The sequence below is a fragment of the Sorex fumeus genome, unplaced genomic scaffold (genome assembly GCF_029834395.1).
Source record: "Sorex fumeus unplaced genomic scaffold, SorFum_2.1 ptg000009l, whole genome shotgun sequence".
Taxonomy (NCBI): Eukaryota; Metazoa; Chordata; class Mammalia; order Eulipotyphla; family Soricidae; genus Sorex; species Sorex fumeus.
The window spans coordinates 23,705,797-23,724,536 of NW_026606066.1; the positions used below are offsets into that span (position 1 = coordinate 23,705,797).

General features: G+C 42.5%; 1 protein-coding gene across 1 annotated transcript in view; it reads left to right on the forward strand.

The window, feature by feature from the left end:
* The first annotated feature begins 7,958 nt into the window (after positions 1-7,958).
* Positions 7,959-18,740, forward strand: part of ERICH2 (glutamate rich 2) — a 35,004-nt gene continuing 24,222 nt past the window's right edge. The window contains exons 1-5 of the mRNA XM_056110476.1: positions 7,959-8,520; positions 8,622-8,652; positions 13,218-13,227; positions 16,162-16,210; positions 16,436-16,472. Of these exons, the coding sequence (XP_055966451.1) occupies positions 7,959-8,520; positions 8,622-8,652; positions 13,218-13,227; positions 16,162-16,210; positions 16,436-16,472 (689 nt within the window). The remainder of the gene's footprint in view (positions 8,521-8,621; positions 8,653-13,217; positions 13,228-16,161; positions 16,211-16,435; positions 16,473-18,740) is intronic.

Below are 18,740 nucleotides of genomic sequence, written 5' to 3' on the forward strand. Positions count from 1 at the left end.
AAGATATTTCTTTCCAGCACTGACTTCTCTAGCTTTCATGACAAATTGTTCTCTCAAGATTCAATTTTTGAATTTTTGGATTTGTTTGCTTTCTTCATTATAGTTTTAGGTTAGTTGATTCCCAATTCAGTTGGGGTAAGACGTGGCTTTATGTTCAAATCACAAAGGAAGTGTCTAGTTTTCCAAGACTTTACAGACTATGCCAAAAAATGTGAAATTTCCTGATCAAATAAGTTTGAGAAAGGCTACACATTCAAAATCTCCCTCTGAGGAGACTGATAAAGCGCATTAGCATATGAAAGCCTCTAACTCTTTGTACATTAAACAAACAATCAAACCCCAAACCCCCTTTTAACAAATAGATTTTCCCTGGGAAATGCTTTTTTTTCTCCATACATATTAACATACCAGGAGAACTTCCCCCTAATACTAGTTTAGGAAACCTAGCTATAGAAAATTAATTGCACTTATGTCTATATATTCCTATTGGGTTTTACCATCATATCTTTCTCCATTTATTTCTGTTATCTCTGTATCTATCACTTCATTATTAGTTCTATGGAACAGGGAATTGTGTGACCTCTGAGACTGAAGCCCTCCTTAGACTTTAAATAGTGAAGAAGACAAAATTACCTTAAGAAATCCCTTTATAACACCAGTGCCTGAGGGAAATTAAAGCATTGCACTAAGGCTAAAGTTTGCTGAGGAGAGGTGAGCAAGTGGCATTTATTAGGAATCCTGCTAGAAGCAGGTGAATTGAAGACAGGATCAAAGCATCCTCTGTGTCTGAAGGAAATCATCAATTTCAGCACAGTCTGTTTAAGGGCACAATCGGAAGTGGTGACATTTTTTGAAGTTCTGCTGAAATAAAGATCCATGATGTAATACTCATGGAAATGGGTGATTGTGGCTTGATATGGATTCAGTTGTGTTCAAACTCTTCAATGTGCCTGTCTTTGGTATTGCTCACAGAAGAGCAGAGAACAATGTTCAGATTGGCATGGGTGAACTCTCGTGGGGGCTCGCCTAGATTAACAGCCAACTTTCTCATTCTCATATTACTGAAGTAATTTAAATTAATTACTTAAAGTAAATCAATATTTTTCTTGAAAGATTGCTATTTTGTATATAAACTTGTGTTTAAGTTCATGCATACATCAATAATTAGAAGATAATTATCATTCACATCTGGTCTAGAAGAACAATGTTCTGGCTCCAGGCTCCCTCTACTGTCTCTGCAATAATAAATAAACATTTATGGCATTCTGATTAGATTCTAATATTTATGAAAGTAAAAGCAAGCACATTAATCTGTAATAATAAATGATATCTGTAGTGTTACAATCAGGAATTTTAATATCTGGAGAATATTGAAAAATGTTATATAGTCAGAGCCATAGGACGTAGTTATTATTTGGCCACTTAAAAATACCAAGTGGTAATTTCAACTGTTTCAACATAACACATGAAAATTAAACTGTAAAAATAGTAGAGAGCATGTGCTTGTGTGTTGGGAAGAAATGGTTATACATTTTAATAATAATCTTTATTGTGAAAATCTCTAGATGCATTTGTTGTACTTGATATTTCTTTCTTTTGTTTGTTTGCTTTGTTTTGGGGGTCAGACCCAACAGCATGCGGTGTTTTCTCCTGGCTCTGTGTTCAGGAACCACTTCTGATGGGGCTCAAGGGACCATACATTATGTTGGGGGTGGAATCAGGATTGACTGCGTGCAAGGTAAGTCCTCTACCCATTGTACTATCTCTCCAGACCCATGTATTTAATATTTCCTGGCCAAAATTAGCAATAGGATATGTTAAATCCAGTTCATTGTAGCTTGGGTTTGAAGAAATGTGCCTCCAGGTTAGAAAGGGCTGGGGCGTTAGAACAGGGGTAGGGCATTTGCCATGCATGCGGCCAACCTGGCCCACCCAAGTTCGATTCCGCAGGCAAAGCCTGGCAAGCTACCCAGGATGTATTCAATATTCCAAACACAGCAACAAAAAGTCTCACAATGGAGACATTACTGGGCCCGCTCCAGCAAATCGATGAACAACGGGAAGACAGTGCTACAGTGCTGCTATCGCACAAGTGAGTATAAATCTTCTATGCCTCTCTCTCTCTCTTTCTCTCTCTCTCTCTCTCTCTCTCTCTGACTCATTTCGCTCAGCATGATACTCTCCATTGTATGAGACTAATGCCCAAAGACAGTAGAAACAAGGACCAAAAGAATTGGTCCGCGGTTGGAAGCCTACTTGAGTGGTGGAGGAGGAAGACAGGATAGAGAAGTCTACTATGACAGCATTAGCTGGAACTGAGTGCTGAAAGTAGGTAAAGGGATAAACATAATAACCTTTCAGTACCTGCATTCCAAACCGTAATGCCCAAAAGGAGAGAGAAAGAGAGAGAGAGAGAGAGAGAGAGAGAGAGAGAGAGCGAGAGAGAGAGAGAGAGAGAGAGAGAGAGAGAGAGAGAGAAAGTGTATGTGTGTGAGAGAGGAAAAGAAAAGAAAAGAAAAGAAAAGAAAAGAAAAGAAAAGAAAGAAAAATGCCTGTCAGAGGCAGGCTGGGGCAGGGTGGGGGGGTTATGGGAGGGAAACTGGGACATTGGTGATGGGAAACGTACACTAGTTAAGAGAAAGGTGTTGGAACATTGTATGAGTGAAACCCAATCATGAACAACTTTATAACTGTGAATCTCAGTGATTCAATTTTTTTAAAAGAGAGAAAAAATGTTTTCTGGGAGACAGGAGGGATTAAGCCACATGCCTTGTATTAAACAACTCTACAAGGTCCTCCAAATTGAATGCAGTCCTGGAAGCCCCTGGGCACAGCTGATGTGGCCATAGAACACCCCACCCACTCTTCCACTCCTGTGCCCATAGTGTGGCCTAGATAATCCCCATCTGAACAGGGCCTGATTAGCATTGTACCCTGGAACCCTTCAGTGGCTGACCAAAAATGGAGAATTGCCATGAGGCCACCCTCAGGGCCCATCCCCCACCCAAATTCACACAGGAAAGTAAATGAAAAGAGATGCAGGAAAGACATGTTTAGGAGGAAATCTGGAAGTAAAATAGTTAACTTTTTAACCTAGAAGAGGAAGTAGGGCAATTTGCATAGACTTCAAACAACCTCACACTATTGAGAAAACCTGCAAATCCTGGAAAGAATTAGAGGCAAAAGCCAAAGTCAATACACTTCAAATGCCCTTGATGTTTCACAGTCACTAACGAGAAAGCATCTTCTAGGGAAGTTCACACTTAGCACAAAATAAATATTAAATCTGTTGTTAGTAATTTTTCAAAAAGTTAATATTTTACAGGGTAAAATTTTACTTATTGGTTTACCTTTGAAGTTTGAAAAAAATTTTTGGAGTTACATTTTCATAGTACTGGGAATTTGATCTAAGAATTAAGGATAGTTAGTGCTGGGAATATAGCTCAATGGTAAAAGCATAAGAACTGGGTTGGGTTTAACCCTGTGCATTTGTGTATTGGAGGAAGACTTAGGGATTAAGTCACTAAGGATATATGTACAAAGATTTCACCATGGTTTTTATTGTTTTGTTTTGTTTCACTGGGGGGAGGGGTACACCCAATAGTGCTCAGGGTCATATGTGAACCAGGGTCAGCCACATGCAAGTCAAGAACTTTCCTCCCTATACCCATTCAGTAGATATTCTTAGAAAAAGTGAGTATAGGAGAAAAATTGGAAATTTCCAAATTTGGAACTGGTTGAATGAAGTTTGGATAAATTTTGCTTTATGCATATTATATAGCAGAATCTTTCTTAAAGACATTGTATAATGTTAAGACATTGAAATCAAGGGAAAAAGCTATGCCAACATTGTACATGTTAATATAATATTTATACACACACTTAAAGACTAGAAAGAAAGGTAAAATTATTGACTAAGGTCAATGCATTCCTTTATGTTTCTATGCTGGAAATTGCCTTAATATATAGTACTTCTATAATTAGAAAACACTTGAATGTTTTATCGAACTTTTTTTATGATGCTCTGCTCACACTCAGATCTATAATAATTACCCTTTTAAAAAACTGAGGAGTATAATATAAGGTAGTTGAGTGGAGTGACTCAACAGTTGCATGAGGATCTGGCTTTTCTCCCTTATTTTGTTAGAACAATGTCTCACTAGATAGATACTGTAATTTATTCAGTGGCCTAAGTACACCAGCCAGAACTAAAAAAGTGTTTTGTTTTTTATTATTAATAATACTGATAGCAAATTATATACAAAAGTTATAAATAGTGAATTATTTCTAAAAATATACAAAGATAAAACGTGATGTTATTTTGCCATGGGTGGCTTTTGTGAGGAAGAGAGGCAGGGCCAGGAGAAGGGCGCCTCCTACTTTCCTCTCTACCTGCCCCATCACATGCAAGTGAGCTCCCTGGGGAGGTTTAAGACAACAGACAGTCTTCTCTGAGCACTGGCACTATACTGACTTGGCCTCTCATTAGGAGAGGTAGTCATCAGGAGGTAGTCATCAAACTGCACCTGGGCTCCACTTGTTTTGCCTGGTGTGGGAGATGATCCCTACCACCTACCACCCTACCACTCAGGAAGCCGTGGACTCAGGTTGGAGGGAAGAGTTGCTCTTTGCGAGAAAGAAAAATCAGGCCTAATTTCTGTTCAGGTTTTCCAGGAACATCACCTATACTTGCAGAAAAAAAATTTCAGGGGAAGACAAACAATGAAGGAAAATAGCTTTATTTAGAAATTATGAGGAAGGAAAGAGAGGGAGCCACACCATTTGAGAAAGAACACTTCTTCAGAAGGGAGAGAGTTAAGAGCACATCTCAGCTAGTAAGGTGAGCCAAACACACACTCCCCCCACCCTCCCACCCCCCTACCCCCCCCCTGAATAACTAAGCACCATGCTTGCCTTTCAGAATTGGTTGGATAGATTTTTCTCCCAAGCTGTCACCAAACAAGACTTTCTATGTTGATAAATCCATTGCTATGGCAGTGTCAAGGGGGAGGAGCTTGAAACTTTTGCTTGTCCATCTTCATATCCTTATCATAATCCTTTGTTCTTGCTAGAGCAGGCTGGAGCAATAGCACAGCAGGTAGGGTGTTTGCCTTGCACACGGCCAACCCAGGTTTGATTCCTCCGTTTCTCTCGGAAAGCCCAGCAAGCTACCTAGAGTATCCCGCCTGCACGGCAGAGCCTGGCAAGCTCCCCGTTGCAAATTCGATATGCCAAAACAGTAACAAGTAGTCTCACAATGGAGACGTTACTGGTGCCCACTCCAGCAAAAATCGATGAACAACGGGAGGACAGTGCTACAGTGCTACAGAGCTTCTCTACAGAGAGGGTCTCTGAGCCAAGGCTGGTGCCACTTATCAGGCCTTAGTTCCTGTATCTACAATGTGGGACTTGCCATAATGCTTTTGATTACTTTAGTACTAGTGATAGAGTCACTTCTTTAAATCCCAGCAATTTTTTTATTATTATTACTTGCAGAGAATTCATTGCCAGCACCACCATCACCCCCATCTACCTTCCTATTTCAATTTTATCATGGTGAAATAATATTATCTGTGGGTTCAAAGAGGCACTTAACCAGGAATTTCATGTGATGATCTTTACTCCTTACCATTTCCTTAGATGTAGACATTTTTTTATTTATATCATGTTGCTCGAGCGGGCCCAGTAACGTCTCCATTGGAGACTTTGTTGTTACTGTGTCTGGCATATCGAATATCATGTTATTGTAGTAGATGTAAAAATAATGTCTGAGTTATTCAGATGTCATGTGCTTGGCCTATTTTCTCACTTCCAATTCTGAGCATGCATGGTTGGAATGTATATCCTCATTATTTTGCATTTGAAAAACCGGAGGCTCAAAGCGGAAGCCTGGTATGGCTAATGGCTCACTTCTTCATAGGGGGGGGGGGGAATATTTTTATTCCCCAGGTTGTGGATGATAAACAAACACTAAAAACCTAGGGCCAGATCAAGAGTACAATTGGTAAGGTGCTTGACTTTCATGCAGCCAGCCCAGATTAGATCCCTGGCATCACATATGGTTCTCTGCTGCCACCATGAGTGATCCCTAAGCTCAGAGCCAGGAGTAAGTCCTGAGCACTGCTGAGTGTGACCCCCAAGCAAACAAACAACAAAACCCCACTGAAAACCTGCATTCTACAAGTGAACTTGAATCCGCCTGATGGTAAAAGGATGTTCAATGTGTGAGTAGAGGTTACTGTTACATTTCTTAGAATAAAAAGGACAATGGGAAGTCAGACATTACCTGTTTATCAGTAATAAATTCATCAAAGGTAATGTTTTCAAAGATAGTGAATCTCTCTTTGGTATTTAAACCATAATGCCCAAAAGCAGAGAGAGAGAGAGAGAGAGAAAGAGAGAGAGAGAGAGAGAGAGAGAGAGAGAGAAAGATCTGTCACAGAGGAAGACTGAGGATGGTGGTAATGGTGGAAGGGAAACTGGGGACATTGGTGGTGGGAAATGTACACTGGTAAATAGACAGGTGTTGTGGGGCTGGAGGGATAGCACAGTGGGTAGGGCATTTGCCTTACACATGGCAGACCCGGATTCGATTCCTAGTGTCCCATATGGTCCCCCAAGCACCACCAGGAGTAATTCCTGAGTGCATGAGCCAGGAGTAACTCTTGTGCATTGCCGGGTGTGACCCAAAAAGCAAAAAGAGAAGAGAGAGAGAGAGAGAGAGAGAGAGAGAGAGAGAGAGAAGTGTTGGAATATTGTAAGACAAACCATCATGAACAACTTTGTAACTGTATCTCATGGTGACTCAATTTAAACAAAAGAATAGGAAAAAAGTTTTTAAAAAGGTTTTTAAAAGTATTTGCCAATGACTTTATTCAGTTCTTGAAAAAATTTTCATCTGGCTTTTTATTTTTTCTCTCTCCTACTGTCCAGGGCTTCAAGGAGATTTAGTGTGAATGTGAGCAAATGATAAAGAGAAGATAAAAAGTATTTAATCTCTATATACTTTTGACTCCGTCCCTCTCAGAGAGCCCGGCAAGCTTCCGAGAGTATCCTGCCTGTACAGCAAAGCTTGGCAAGCTCCCTGTGTCCTATTGGATATGCCAAAAACAGTAACAACAAGTCTCACAATGGAGACGTTACTGGAGCCAACTCGAGCAAATCGATGAACAATGGGAGGACAGTGCAGTGCTGCTATACTCTTGACTGCTGAAATGGTTCGACTGTTTCAATTTTAATAATAACAATCATAATGATTTACCATTTATTCAATACTTATTAACGTCAGAGATTTACTCATTTTATGTCATTTGAAGTTGAGAGCCATCTACCAAAAAATAGCTCAGAGGGCACCTAACGCTGTAGAGATTAAATAATGACTTTATCAATCCTTTCACATGAAATTTGAATCTTGACTAGATACCAACAAATGGGCTTCCTTTAAAACATGTTGCCTAGCAACAAATCAATCCTAGCCATTTATCCCAAAGTAGAGGAAAACAACCGATTTCTTCCTAGAAACAAAGCTGGAGGGACAATTAGAATTTTCCAATAGAATTTTTTCAACCAGCTTCTGTGACCAGAATGATTATTTAAGCAGTAAAACCTAGAATTAGTCAAAATCAACTTCACATCCGGTACAGGGAGAGACGTTTTCCTGGTTCGAATCAGGGGTCCCTTCATTCCCTAGGGAACTCATAGTCTTTGGGGGCGGCCTCAGGTAGGGCACCAATTCTTGCAGGATTCATTCCCAAGAACCTTCTCGTACTCTGGTTCCTCTTCAGATCTCATAAATCTTTCGCCTTTTACCAAGAGGAATCTTCTCTTCCAACTCAAGATACCCCTCCACCCCCCACCTAAGGCCACAACTTTATAACCAGGCCACCCCGCCCTTTCTTCCCTTTCTCTGCCAATAACGGGCTTGGATGTGGATAATGACAATCCCAACTCCTCTAGGTATGGACAACGGTATTACATTCTCCAGTCCTGCCGTCCACAAAGTAACCGGAGCAAGCGCGTTGCCGACGTGCTTCCGAGGGTCGTGCGCCCAATTCGCTGCGCGGATAGCGCCCACAAACCGCCTGGATTTCGGGTCCCGCAGGTCTTCCTCCACCCCGCAATTTGCTGGCAGTCCAGAGCAGGCTCAGGCCCCGCCCACCCAGGGCCCCACCCTCCGCCCGCCCCCAAACTCATCGGGCCCCGCCCCCTTCGCCGCTTCCGGAGCCCGCGGCGCGCTCTTAGCCCCGCCTTTCGGCCGCGTCCACCACTCACGTCTGCCGCCGCTTCCCGGCAGCGTCCCGCCCCCGCTCCGCCCCTCCCCGTCTTCCGGAGCCCGCCCCGCCGCGCCCCGCCTCTCTCCTCCCACTTTCCCCTCAGTGCTTCGCGGCGGCTCGGGCGCGCCGTCTGGTCTCCTGGGCGACGCGGCGTTTCCAGCTCCCGGCTCGAAACACTTCGCTGGACCAGACGTGCGACCCCTGAAGTCGGCCCTGCGGATCGTCGGCGTGAGCCAGCAGCCAGCCGGTAACAGGCGCCGCGGTTCACCGACCCTCAGCGACCCTCCCCCGAAAGGGTCCCCCGAAAGCCCGCTCTGGAGACCCGCACTTTTCTCTTGCCCTCTGCAGGTTCGGACTTGGCGAGGCGGCGCGTGAGCAGGTAGGCTTGGCGCGGCGGCGGCGCGCTCGGCGGGCCGCGTCTCTCTCTCTCTGTCTCTCTCTCTTTTCTCTCAGCGGTCCGCCCTGAGGAGCGGGAGGCGGGTGGTCGTGCGGCCGGCTGCCGGGGCGCTTCCGACGGACGTGTCTACGCCGTCCTTCTCTCACCGAAGGATTGGCGCGCGCGCGCGCCCCCCGCCTAACCCTCCCAACCCAGCCCCAGAATACAGAAAGAAAAGAAGCCCAGCTAGGAATTTCCGACTCTTTTTTTTTGGGTGTGGGTGGTCACACCTGGCGATGCACAGAGGTTACATCTGGGTCTACACTCAAGAATCACCCCTGGCGGTGCTCAGGGGAGCATACGGGATACTGGGAATCGAACCCGGGTCGGTCGTGTGCAAGGAAACGCCCTACCCGCTATGCTATTGCTCCAGCCCCGGAATTTCCGACGCTTTAATTTACCCCTGTCGTCTCCTCTAAAAAATTGTTCAGATTTTAACTTTCTAATGGAAATACCTTAGTTGTCGTGAAATGCCATTTACTCGCTTGACTCGGTTTATTGGGCTTTAACATCGTTTAGGATATTTGGATTTTAAAATAGTGACACTATCGTAGCTCTTTTGTTTTGTTTCCCCCCCACACACACACACACTTTTTTTGGGTCACACCCGCCTATGCTCAAGGATTACTCCTGGCTCTGCACTCAGGAATCACTCCTGGCGGTGCTCGGGGGACCATATGGGATGCTGGGAATTGAACCTGGGTTGGCTGCATGCAAGACAAACGCCCTACCCACTGTGCTATCGCTCCAGCCCGTCTGGCCACTTTTTTTTAAAAAAATTTTTAATTCTAATTGAATCACAGTGAGATACACAGTTACAAAGTTGTTCATGATTGGGTTTCAATCATATAATGTTCCAACATCCATAACTTCAGTGTACATTTCCCACTACCAATGTCTCCAGTTTCCCTCCGGGCTCTTCCCCTACACAACGCCCCCCTCCCCCCCACACACACAAACACACCTCTATGGTGGACTTTCTCTCTCTCTCTCCCTCTCTCCCACACCCTGTCTCTCTCCCTCTCCCCCTCCCCATCCCCTCTCCCCCTCTCTCCCTCTCTGTCTCTCTGTCTCTCTCTCTCCCTCCCTCCCTCCTTTTGGGCCTTCTGGTTTGCAAAACAGACACAGAAAGGTTATCAGGTGTATCCCTTTACTTTGAACACTCAAGTTCCTGTCGAAAACAATTATTTCCATCTATTATTGTCATACTGGTCCCTTTTCTATCCTAACTGCCCTTCACCCCAACACTCTTGTGGCAAGCTTACAACAGACTTCCTGGGGGCTGGGAGGTCTGGTCAGTGATTGGTCAGGGGCCAGGTCTGGCCACTTTTAGAGGCAAGAACAATGCCTGCACAATCTTTCAACCTTTTTTTTTTTTTTTTTTTTTTTGCTTTTTGGGTCACACCCGGCAATGCACAGGGGCCACTCCTGGCTCATGTACTCAGAAACCACCCCTGGCAGTACTTGGGGGACCATATGGGATGCTGGGAATCGAACCCGGGTTAGCCGCATGCAAGGCAAATGCCCCACCTGCTGTGCTATAACTCCAGCCCCTCTACCTTTTTGATGATCGAAAAGTGTCAGACCAAGATAGCATGAGTTTAACTCATTGTAGACTCACTCCTCAGTCCAGCCACTATTAGCCATACTTTGTTAGGGAACAGTATTGTTTGTTCTCTGATCAGATAAACTGGATCTGCTAACCAAATAAATGCCTTATTTTAAGGATACTTAAAGAAAGTATAATACCTGGGAATATAGGGAACCCAGAAAACAGGCCTCAGAGCTGAATTCTGAAAGTAGAAGGTTGTTTGTGGACAGCTCTTTTGATAGTAGGTGCTCAGCCAATGCTTGTTTGATTTAATTTTAATTACTCTTACCAGATCAAGCGGCCAACATGGCCGACCCGAGTTCGATTCCTCCGCCCCTCTCGGAGAGCCCGGCAAGCTACCCAGAGTATTCGATATGCCAGACACAGTAACAACAAAGTCTCCAATGGAGACGTTACTGGGCCCGCTCGAGCAAATCGACGATCAACGGGAGGGCCTTTACCTTTTTACCTTTACCAGATCACCTACTGTCTATTCCTCCCAGTGATTCTGGGAGTGTTAGGTATACAATGTCAGGGATCAAACTCAGGACCTTGCGCATCCTAGATTGTGCTATACCATTTGAATCGTCTCCCTGGAACCAAGTATTTTATTTTTATCTTGAGGGGGTTTGTGTTTGACTGTTCAGAAATTTTTTTTGGTTATGTGTACAGTAGTGTTATATGACCCTTGGGGTGCCAAGGATTCAAACCCAGGGTCAATTTTGAGTCAAGGCAAGTGCCTTAACCCATATACTGTCTCTACAACCCCCTAAATACTTGTTTTTAATAGACACTGAATGTTTCATAAAAATTGGCGGCTGTCATGACAGTGTTGTTCCCATGACCATCATCATGAAGGACATCAGAGGAGTTAACCCTTGTTCCAAGAGCCATACTTGATAGAGACTTAAAGGGTGAATTAAATTAATGTTGTAACATAACCTTAGCCACAAGGGGTAACAGGCATACACCTATATACTGTTTGTTCTGGAGACCAGATCCCAGAATGGGTGCCTCAGGGTAAAGAAGGTAATTGAAGTAGCAGAAGACCAAAATACTGCTCTTACATCTCTAAGAGATGGATAAGCATAAAGAACATTAAAAACGATATTTTTAAAACCATATAAATGTGTTTTTATTATTGCTACTGGAGCGATAGCACAGCGGGTAGGGCATTTGCCTTGCATGCGGCTGACCCGGGTTTTGATTCTTCTGCCCCTCTCAGAGAACCCGGCAAGCTACCAAGAGTATCCTGCCCACACGACAGAGCCTGGCAAGCTACCCCTGGTGTATTCAATATGCCAAAATAGTAACAAGTTTCACAATGAAGACATTACTGGTACCTGCTCGAGCAGATAGATGAACAACGGGAGGACAGTGCTACAGTGCTACTATTATTTAATATATTTGGGTTTTGATTATTGCTTTTGTGTCATACCCAATGGTGCTCTGGGCTTAAACCTGCCTTTGTACTCAGGGATCACACCTAGTGGGGCTCAGTGCTGGGGTTCAAACCAGGGTTGGCCATGTTCAAGTGCCCCACCCCCTGTACTATTGTTCTGGCCCAGCGTATTTGGTTTTTGAAAACTGGTAATGCATTCATATGTGTTCAGATTAAAGAGGCTACAGTGAACATAAAACAAAAATCTCTTATCCCAGTCCTGCAGCACTTTTTTCCCGATACTATCTTTTATTTCTGAAAGTATTTCCTTTCAGAGTTTTCTTTTTTGTCATCATTACTTGTAATGACTGCACAATTTACAAATCCCTGCTTAACTTTACCTATGTTCTAAATTGATTTTTTTTTTTTGGCCTGGATTCAGTGATCTTTCTAAGCAAGTGTCATTACTTTAGGGATTATGTATTTTTCAATTCATTAATTTATTAAAAGGCCTCAGAGCTAGTCTGCTTTCCTCCGTATTTCCCTAAGCAATCTTAGACATCTTCACAGTTTGTTCTTCGATAAAACATCAGGTTGCTCTCCCATTTGTCAGGCACTGTGCTAAATTACCCAGATCATTCTATTTAATATTTACAATGATCCAGTGAAATTAGGATTCATGCCGTCCTGTTTTACAGATGGAAGAACAGAAGCCAAAAGAGTTAAGTAACAGCCAAAATGACATATAAAATAGCAGAGTAAGAATATGAAAAGTCTTTTACTCAAGGACCCTAAATTTTGATTATTACTTTTTATTTGCTCCCAAGGAATTTAATTTTATGAAAGGAGACTGAATAGACATTTCCTAGAAAGCAGTAAATACAGACCTAGCAGAGTCTGGGTTTCCATTCTAGGGCTAGGAAATTCCTATTCCAGGTTTTTATTTTTATCAGGTGAAAATGGAAGAATTATATGCGCCAATCCTAGAGTTGGAAAGGAGAGGATGGTTTTGTCTATCCAGACACAGGGTACTCACAAATTTGTGGAAATCTATGGAGTAAAAGTACCTTTCAAGAGAAGTCCTCTTATCTTTCTTTCATTAAGCCTTTATTTGCTTCAGTTTTGCCTTGTTCAGCTTCTGAACTCTGCTGTCCTAGGAAATAAGGAGTAAAGTCTTATTTTCTTAAATTTGGTCTTTACAGTTATATTTCAAAAGGAAAAAGATGTTGGGTTGAGATTATGGCCCAGTGGTAAAGCACATGCCTTGCATGTGTGAGGCCCTTGGTTTGGGGATTGGTAAGGTTGGATGGAGGGGAACTTTGCTTTTCTAAAAAGGCTTTAGTGTTCAGTTCCAATGAGGGATAATCAAAATAACATACTTAATGTCTAGTTTGATCAGAGTTCTCCAGAAAGCAAAGCCTAAGACAAAAGTTTGTATACTACTGCTTTATTCAGGATGCAAATCAGTGAGGGGAACATTTACAAAACCATGAAGTTTCACATATTGTCCACCTAATTGTAAATTTTGTCCTCCAGAAATCCCAAGGTATGCACTACAACTAATTCTAAAATTCTGGCTTGAGACTGAAGCAAGTGAATCATATAATAAAGACAGAGAGGACCAAGGAAAAAGCTCCATGGGCTGGAGCACACACACTTTGAACACAAGGGCCCTGGTTCAGTTTCTGAGCACTAAGCCAGAACTATCCCCCAACCACCATTGGTGTGACTTGAAAACTAAACAAAGTAAATAGATAACTTGAAGTTAATTATATTTTAAGGGCTGGAGTGATGGTACAGTGGGCAGGGCATTTGTCTTGCATGCAACTGGCCAAGGTTTGATCCCTGATGCCACATATGGTCCCCTAAGCCTGCCAGGAGTGATCTCTGAGTGCACAAGCAGGAGCAGCACCTGAGTACTACTGGGTGTGTGTCTCACTCAAATAAAACTGAAACAAAAAGAACTATAGTTTTAAATGTTTTCTTGTATTGAACTATTCATTGGGTTAGCCAAGTATTTCAGGAGTGACACCTTGGCACGCTATGCACTGCTTGGGATGCCCAAATAAATACATTAAATAAAAAGTTCCTTTAGATAAAAGCAAATGTTATTTACTTATTTATTTATTTTCATTTTTTTGGTCACACCCAGCAGTGCACAGGGGTTACTCCTGGCTTTGCATTCAGGAATTACTCCTGGCGGTGCTTAGGGGACCATATGGGATGCTGGGAATCGAACCAGGGTCTGCCGCGTGTGAGGCAAATGCCCTACCTACTGTGCTATCGCTCCAGCCCCTAATTTTCTTTATTTCTAGGGGAGTTGTAAGAGTTGGAACCCAGGGCCTCATGCATATGAAGCATGAACTCTACTACTTAGCTATGCCTAGCTCCCTCTAATTTCTAAATATATTTGTTAAAATATTTTATTAAAAATACTGTATCTTCAAAAAGTCGTGGAAAAATTCCCTGTTCTAGCTTCATACACTCTTCAAGTTTTTTTTCTTTTTTGTTTTTGTTATTTGTTTGTTTGTTACCTATACAGTTGAATCACCTGGCAGGTGGCAGGTGATTTGGTTTCTCTCTTGTTTTGTTTTTTCTAAGTATGGGAGAAAACTGTAGTGTCTTAACCATAGCCAAGCTGAGCTTCTGATTTCTAGTATCAGCTCAGGAGGTAAAGGGACTCCTTAACCTCTTTCTTGACTATGTTTGGATCTAGATTTAGGGTTTAAGGTAGACAATATCAAGTTACTTAACACATCATTTTTCTAACAGTAAAATTATTCCTATGATTCTTTTCACCTAAACTCCCAAGAGATGTAGGGTGAAGAGAGGTTAATTTCTCCAGATTTTTCAAAGCCCAATTCCTATTCCAGAAAGACTGAATTTTTATCATTAAGATGGAAAGAATCCTCTAAGAACAAAATGCACCTTATGACAGACTGAGTTCTGCATTGTTCTACTTTATTTTTTAATTTTTGGGGCACACTCACCTGTGTTCAGGGCTTACTTTTAGTTCTGTGCTCCGGAACGTGGCAGGGCATAGGGACCAGTTGGAGTTCTAGGAAGCCAACCCGGGTCAGCCACATGCAGAGCAAGGTCTTACCTACTATATTACCTCTCCAGCCCCTATTTTTATTTATTTATTTATTTATTGGTTGATTGATTAATTAATATATTTTGGGGCCATAAGCCACTCAGGGCTTACTTTTTGGCTCTGCACTTAGGGATCACTCCTGGCAAGCTCAGGACCATCTGGGATGCCAAGGATTGAACCCATGGTGGCAGTGTGAAGGCAAGTGCCCTGCATGCTGTTCTCTCTCTCTCTCTCTCTTTCTCTCTCTCTCTCTCTCTCTGGCCCCTCCCTATATCCTATATTGTTCTATTCTGTATTTATAGACTTATAAAGACTTACAAAAAAATTTTTGTTTTACAGTAATTATCTAAAGATGAATGCTGTAAAGGTAAGTATATATAAACTACTAAGAGTGGTTTAGTTCTACTTTATCATCAGTTCATATAATTTTTGAGTAATTAAGTTTAGCATTGGGCTGGAGCGTGGTAGGGCGTTTGCCTTGCACGCAGCCAACATGGCCGACCCGAGTTCAATTCCTCCGCCCCTCTCGGAGAGCCCGGCAAGCTACCGAGAGTATCGAGCCCGCACGGCAAAGCCTGGCAAGCTCCCTGTGAAGTATTCAGTATGCCAAACACATTAACAACAAGTCTCACGATGGAGATGTTACTGGGCCCGCTCAAGCAAATTGATGAACAATGGGAGGACAGTGACTTTAACAGTGACTTTAAGTTTAGCATTAAGTGCGGGACCTGAGGCTGAGATCTCTAAGCCTGCTTGGTTCGGGACTGGGCCTCTGCCACCCAGATCCTCCATCTTCCAGTAGCTAGACAGTTAACACCCACCAACTGCATGTAACCCCATCAATGGCCAAGATCCAGAGACTATAAAACCAAGCTCCTGGCCGTGACCTCTTATTGTCTAGTTCTCGCGCTCAGAGAACCTGGCAGGCTACCAAGAGTATCCTGTCCGCATATATGCCTGACTGGGAATACCTGTAAAGGTGATTAGAGGCTGCTCCAAAAGCCTCCATCCCTCTCGGAGAGCCCAGCAAGCTACCAAGAGTATCCCGCCTGCACGGCAGAGCCTGGCAAGCTACCAGTGGCATACTTGATATGCCAAAAACAGTAACAGTGTTGGACCTCATTCCCCTGACCCTGAAAGAGCCCCAAATATGCCATCAGGCTACACTAGCACATGACAGGGATGAATGGAGACGTTACTGGTGCCCGCTCTAGCAAATCGAGATGATAGTGATAGTGAAGTTTAGCATGAAATTATACTTTAGATAAAATAAATGGGCTGGAGCGATAGCACTTTATGTAAAATAAATGCTTACATAAAGGCTATGACTACATTATTTCAATTACTTCAAACTAATACTGTTTTTTTTGTTTGTTTCTCTTTTAGTTACCAAAGTACAGACAGAAAAGTAGATTGCTAGAATGTGATCCAAAGGGTAAATAATTTACTACTTAATTAAAAAGAATATGTTTGACCACCATTTGGTCCTTAGTATAAAGAAGATAATTTACTGGAATGACTATGATTGAAAGACTTAAAACTTAAATCCTTTATTGTCTGTCTTTCAAAAAAAAAATGGCTACATATTTTCCAATCAAGACTTTCTATCTAGGAAAATCCTTACTGATGGGACAACTGAATTTCTTTTTTTCTCTTTCAGAAAAGGTTATCATTGAACCCAATGAAGCAGTGTCAAAGTAAGATGATTTCTCTGGTTGTACAGCTGGTTTATCACGTACCTTTTAAGCCATCAGAACTAGATATTGTAGCCATTTATCATTCAATTAAATTTGAGAGGCCAGAAATGCATGAATTAGCACTCCAGCTTTTGCTTTTGTTAAAGCAGTCGTTACTTAGATAAAAGGATATTTAAAATGAAAAATAAATTTTTATAGAAAGGTAGAGGTATATATAATATTCTATTTTTTTCAAATGCTGAAGCACCAACTATTATGGATTTTACTGATATAATTGTTTTTGCTCGTTTCCATTTGCCTGAAATTCTTGCTCATTTCTTTCAGAATTTTTTAAATTTTTTTCTTTTTGGGGGGTTGCTGGATTTTCCTATTGATTCTCTGGCCCTGGCAGATCCTTTGTAATATGTCTCTTTGTGTATTTACTAAAGGGCAGTGGTGCTCTATCTCTTTCCGCCCATGTTCCGTGGTCTTGCGCCACTTCCCCTACCCTGGCGAGGCCAATGGCGATGGGCAGACAAAGGCTGGTTGGTCTCAATTGCAGTTCATTCCAATCTCCTCTCCTTTCTCCTCTGATTCTCCTCCTGCTTCTTCCTCCCCCATGCTATTTCATTCTCTTTCTGGATCTCCCTTCATTCTCCTCCTCACTCCCACTTCATTTTCCTTCTTCCTCCCCCAGCCCACTCTTACAGTCTTAGATAACTCCCAAAAGCATGAGAGGTTGGGGCTTACACATAGGTGTGGTGATATAATCAACAGAGGTAAAGTTCTTCCCTCCGGGGAAACTTCTTCTCGGACAGATTCTCATTCAGTAAGAGGACCTTCCCAAGACTGAAATTCCAACTATGGGTGTATTTCTCCTCTCCTTAGTCCAACAAACATACATTCATAATATTAATCATTTTGTATGGACACAGTAAGAGATGCATTAAGCTTATAGAAGTGCTCTCCTAGGGCCATCTCAATCTCAGACTACAGTGCTCAGGCCAGATTAGTCTTTCCTAACCCTAGCAGGGTCCTAATCTTGTCGTTACTTTTGGATCATGACAGAATTTATCCTTGACCATGCTCTTACCTTATAGTGGCTCTTTGGTCCATTTTGATGCCAGGGTAGCTCATAGCTCACCACTTGCCCTGGGTCCATTCAGCCCCTCATTGGGACCCAGCTTTTTGGGTGTTAGAAACTAAGGGCACCCGAGGCTTAAGTCAAGAAAGCAGGTGTCCAGAGTGAATATTATTCGGAGTCAATTAACTTCCAAGTTACAAAAGCATAATATTAACTGTCTTCCTGTGTCTATACAAAAAGGACATTGCTTTAAAGTGAACTATCCAGGGACTGGAGGAATAGCACAGCAGGTAGGATGTTTGCCTTGCATGCGACCAACCCAGGTTCAATTTCCAGCATCTTATATGTCCCCTGAGCACCGCCAGGAGTAATTCCTGATTCCAGAGCCAGGAGTAACCCCTGTGCATCACCGGGTGTGACCCAAAAAGAAGAAAGAAAGAAATAAAATAAAGTGAACTATACAAGAGACAGAAGGAGGGAGAAAGGCAATACATAAATACAAGTCAAGTGTCCTTAGAAGGATCTGACCTTACAAGTTAACAGAGTCTGATTAGGAGAAAAAGGTGATAGACCGGTTGTGGAAGAGAGCACAGAGAAGCTACAGATAAGCACACAAAAGAATGGGAGTGACTCAGGAGCACTGTTCTGGGTGTTACCTGATGAACCTAAGCTCCCTGTAGCAAGGGAGAAAGGACAAACCAGTGTTATCCACCATCTCTTGAATTATAAGCTAAGACATTCTTGGAGAAGTAGATTTTAGTTCATTTTGTTGTGAGGTCCATGTTTGATAACTGTGACTTTTAGTGTGGCACACCTGACAGTACTCAGGGGTCACTCCTTGTGATGCTCAAGATAATTATAATTAATTTTAAGACCAAATTTTAAAATATACAGTCTGAAGGCCAGGAAGATTGTACAGCAGATAAAGTGCTTGGCATTGCATGAAGCCGACCTAAGTATGATCCCTGGAACCACATATGGCCCCCTTAGCCCCGCCAGGAGTGATCCCTGAGCATAGCTCAGAGTGACCCATTGAAAATATACACTTTGCTATATCCCCACCTGGAATCGCCTGAATTTCATCTGGGGATGTTTAATTCCATTCTTTAACTTTACTACACTCTTTTCTCTGGAGAATCTGACATTCTCTCTTAAACACAATGCTCTCTTCTCTTTTCTTCATATTCTGTAAATAAAAATCTTTT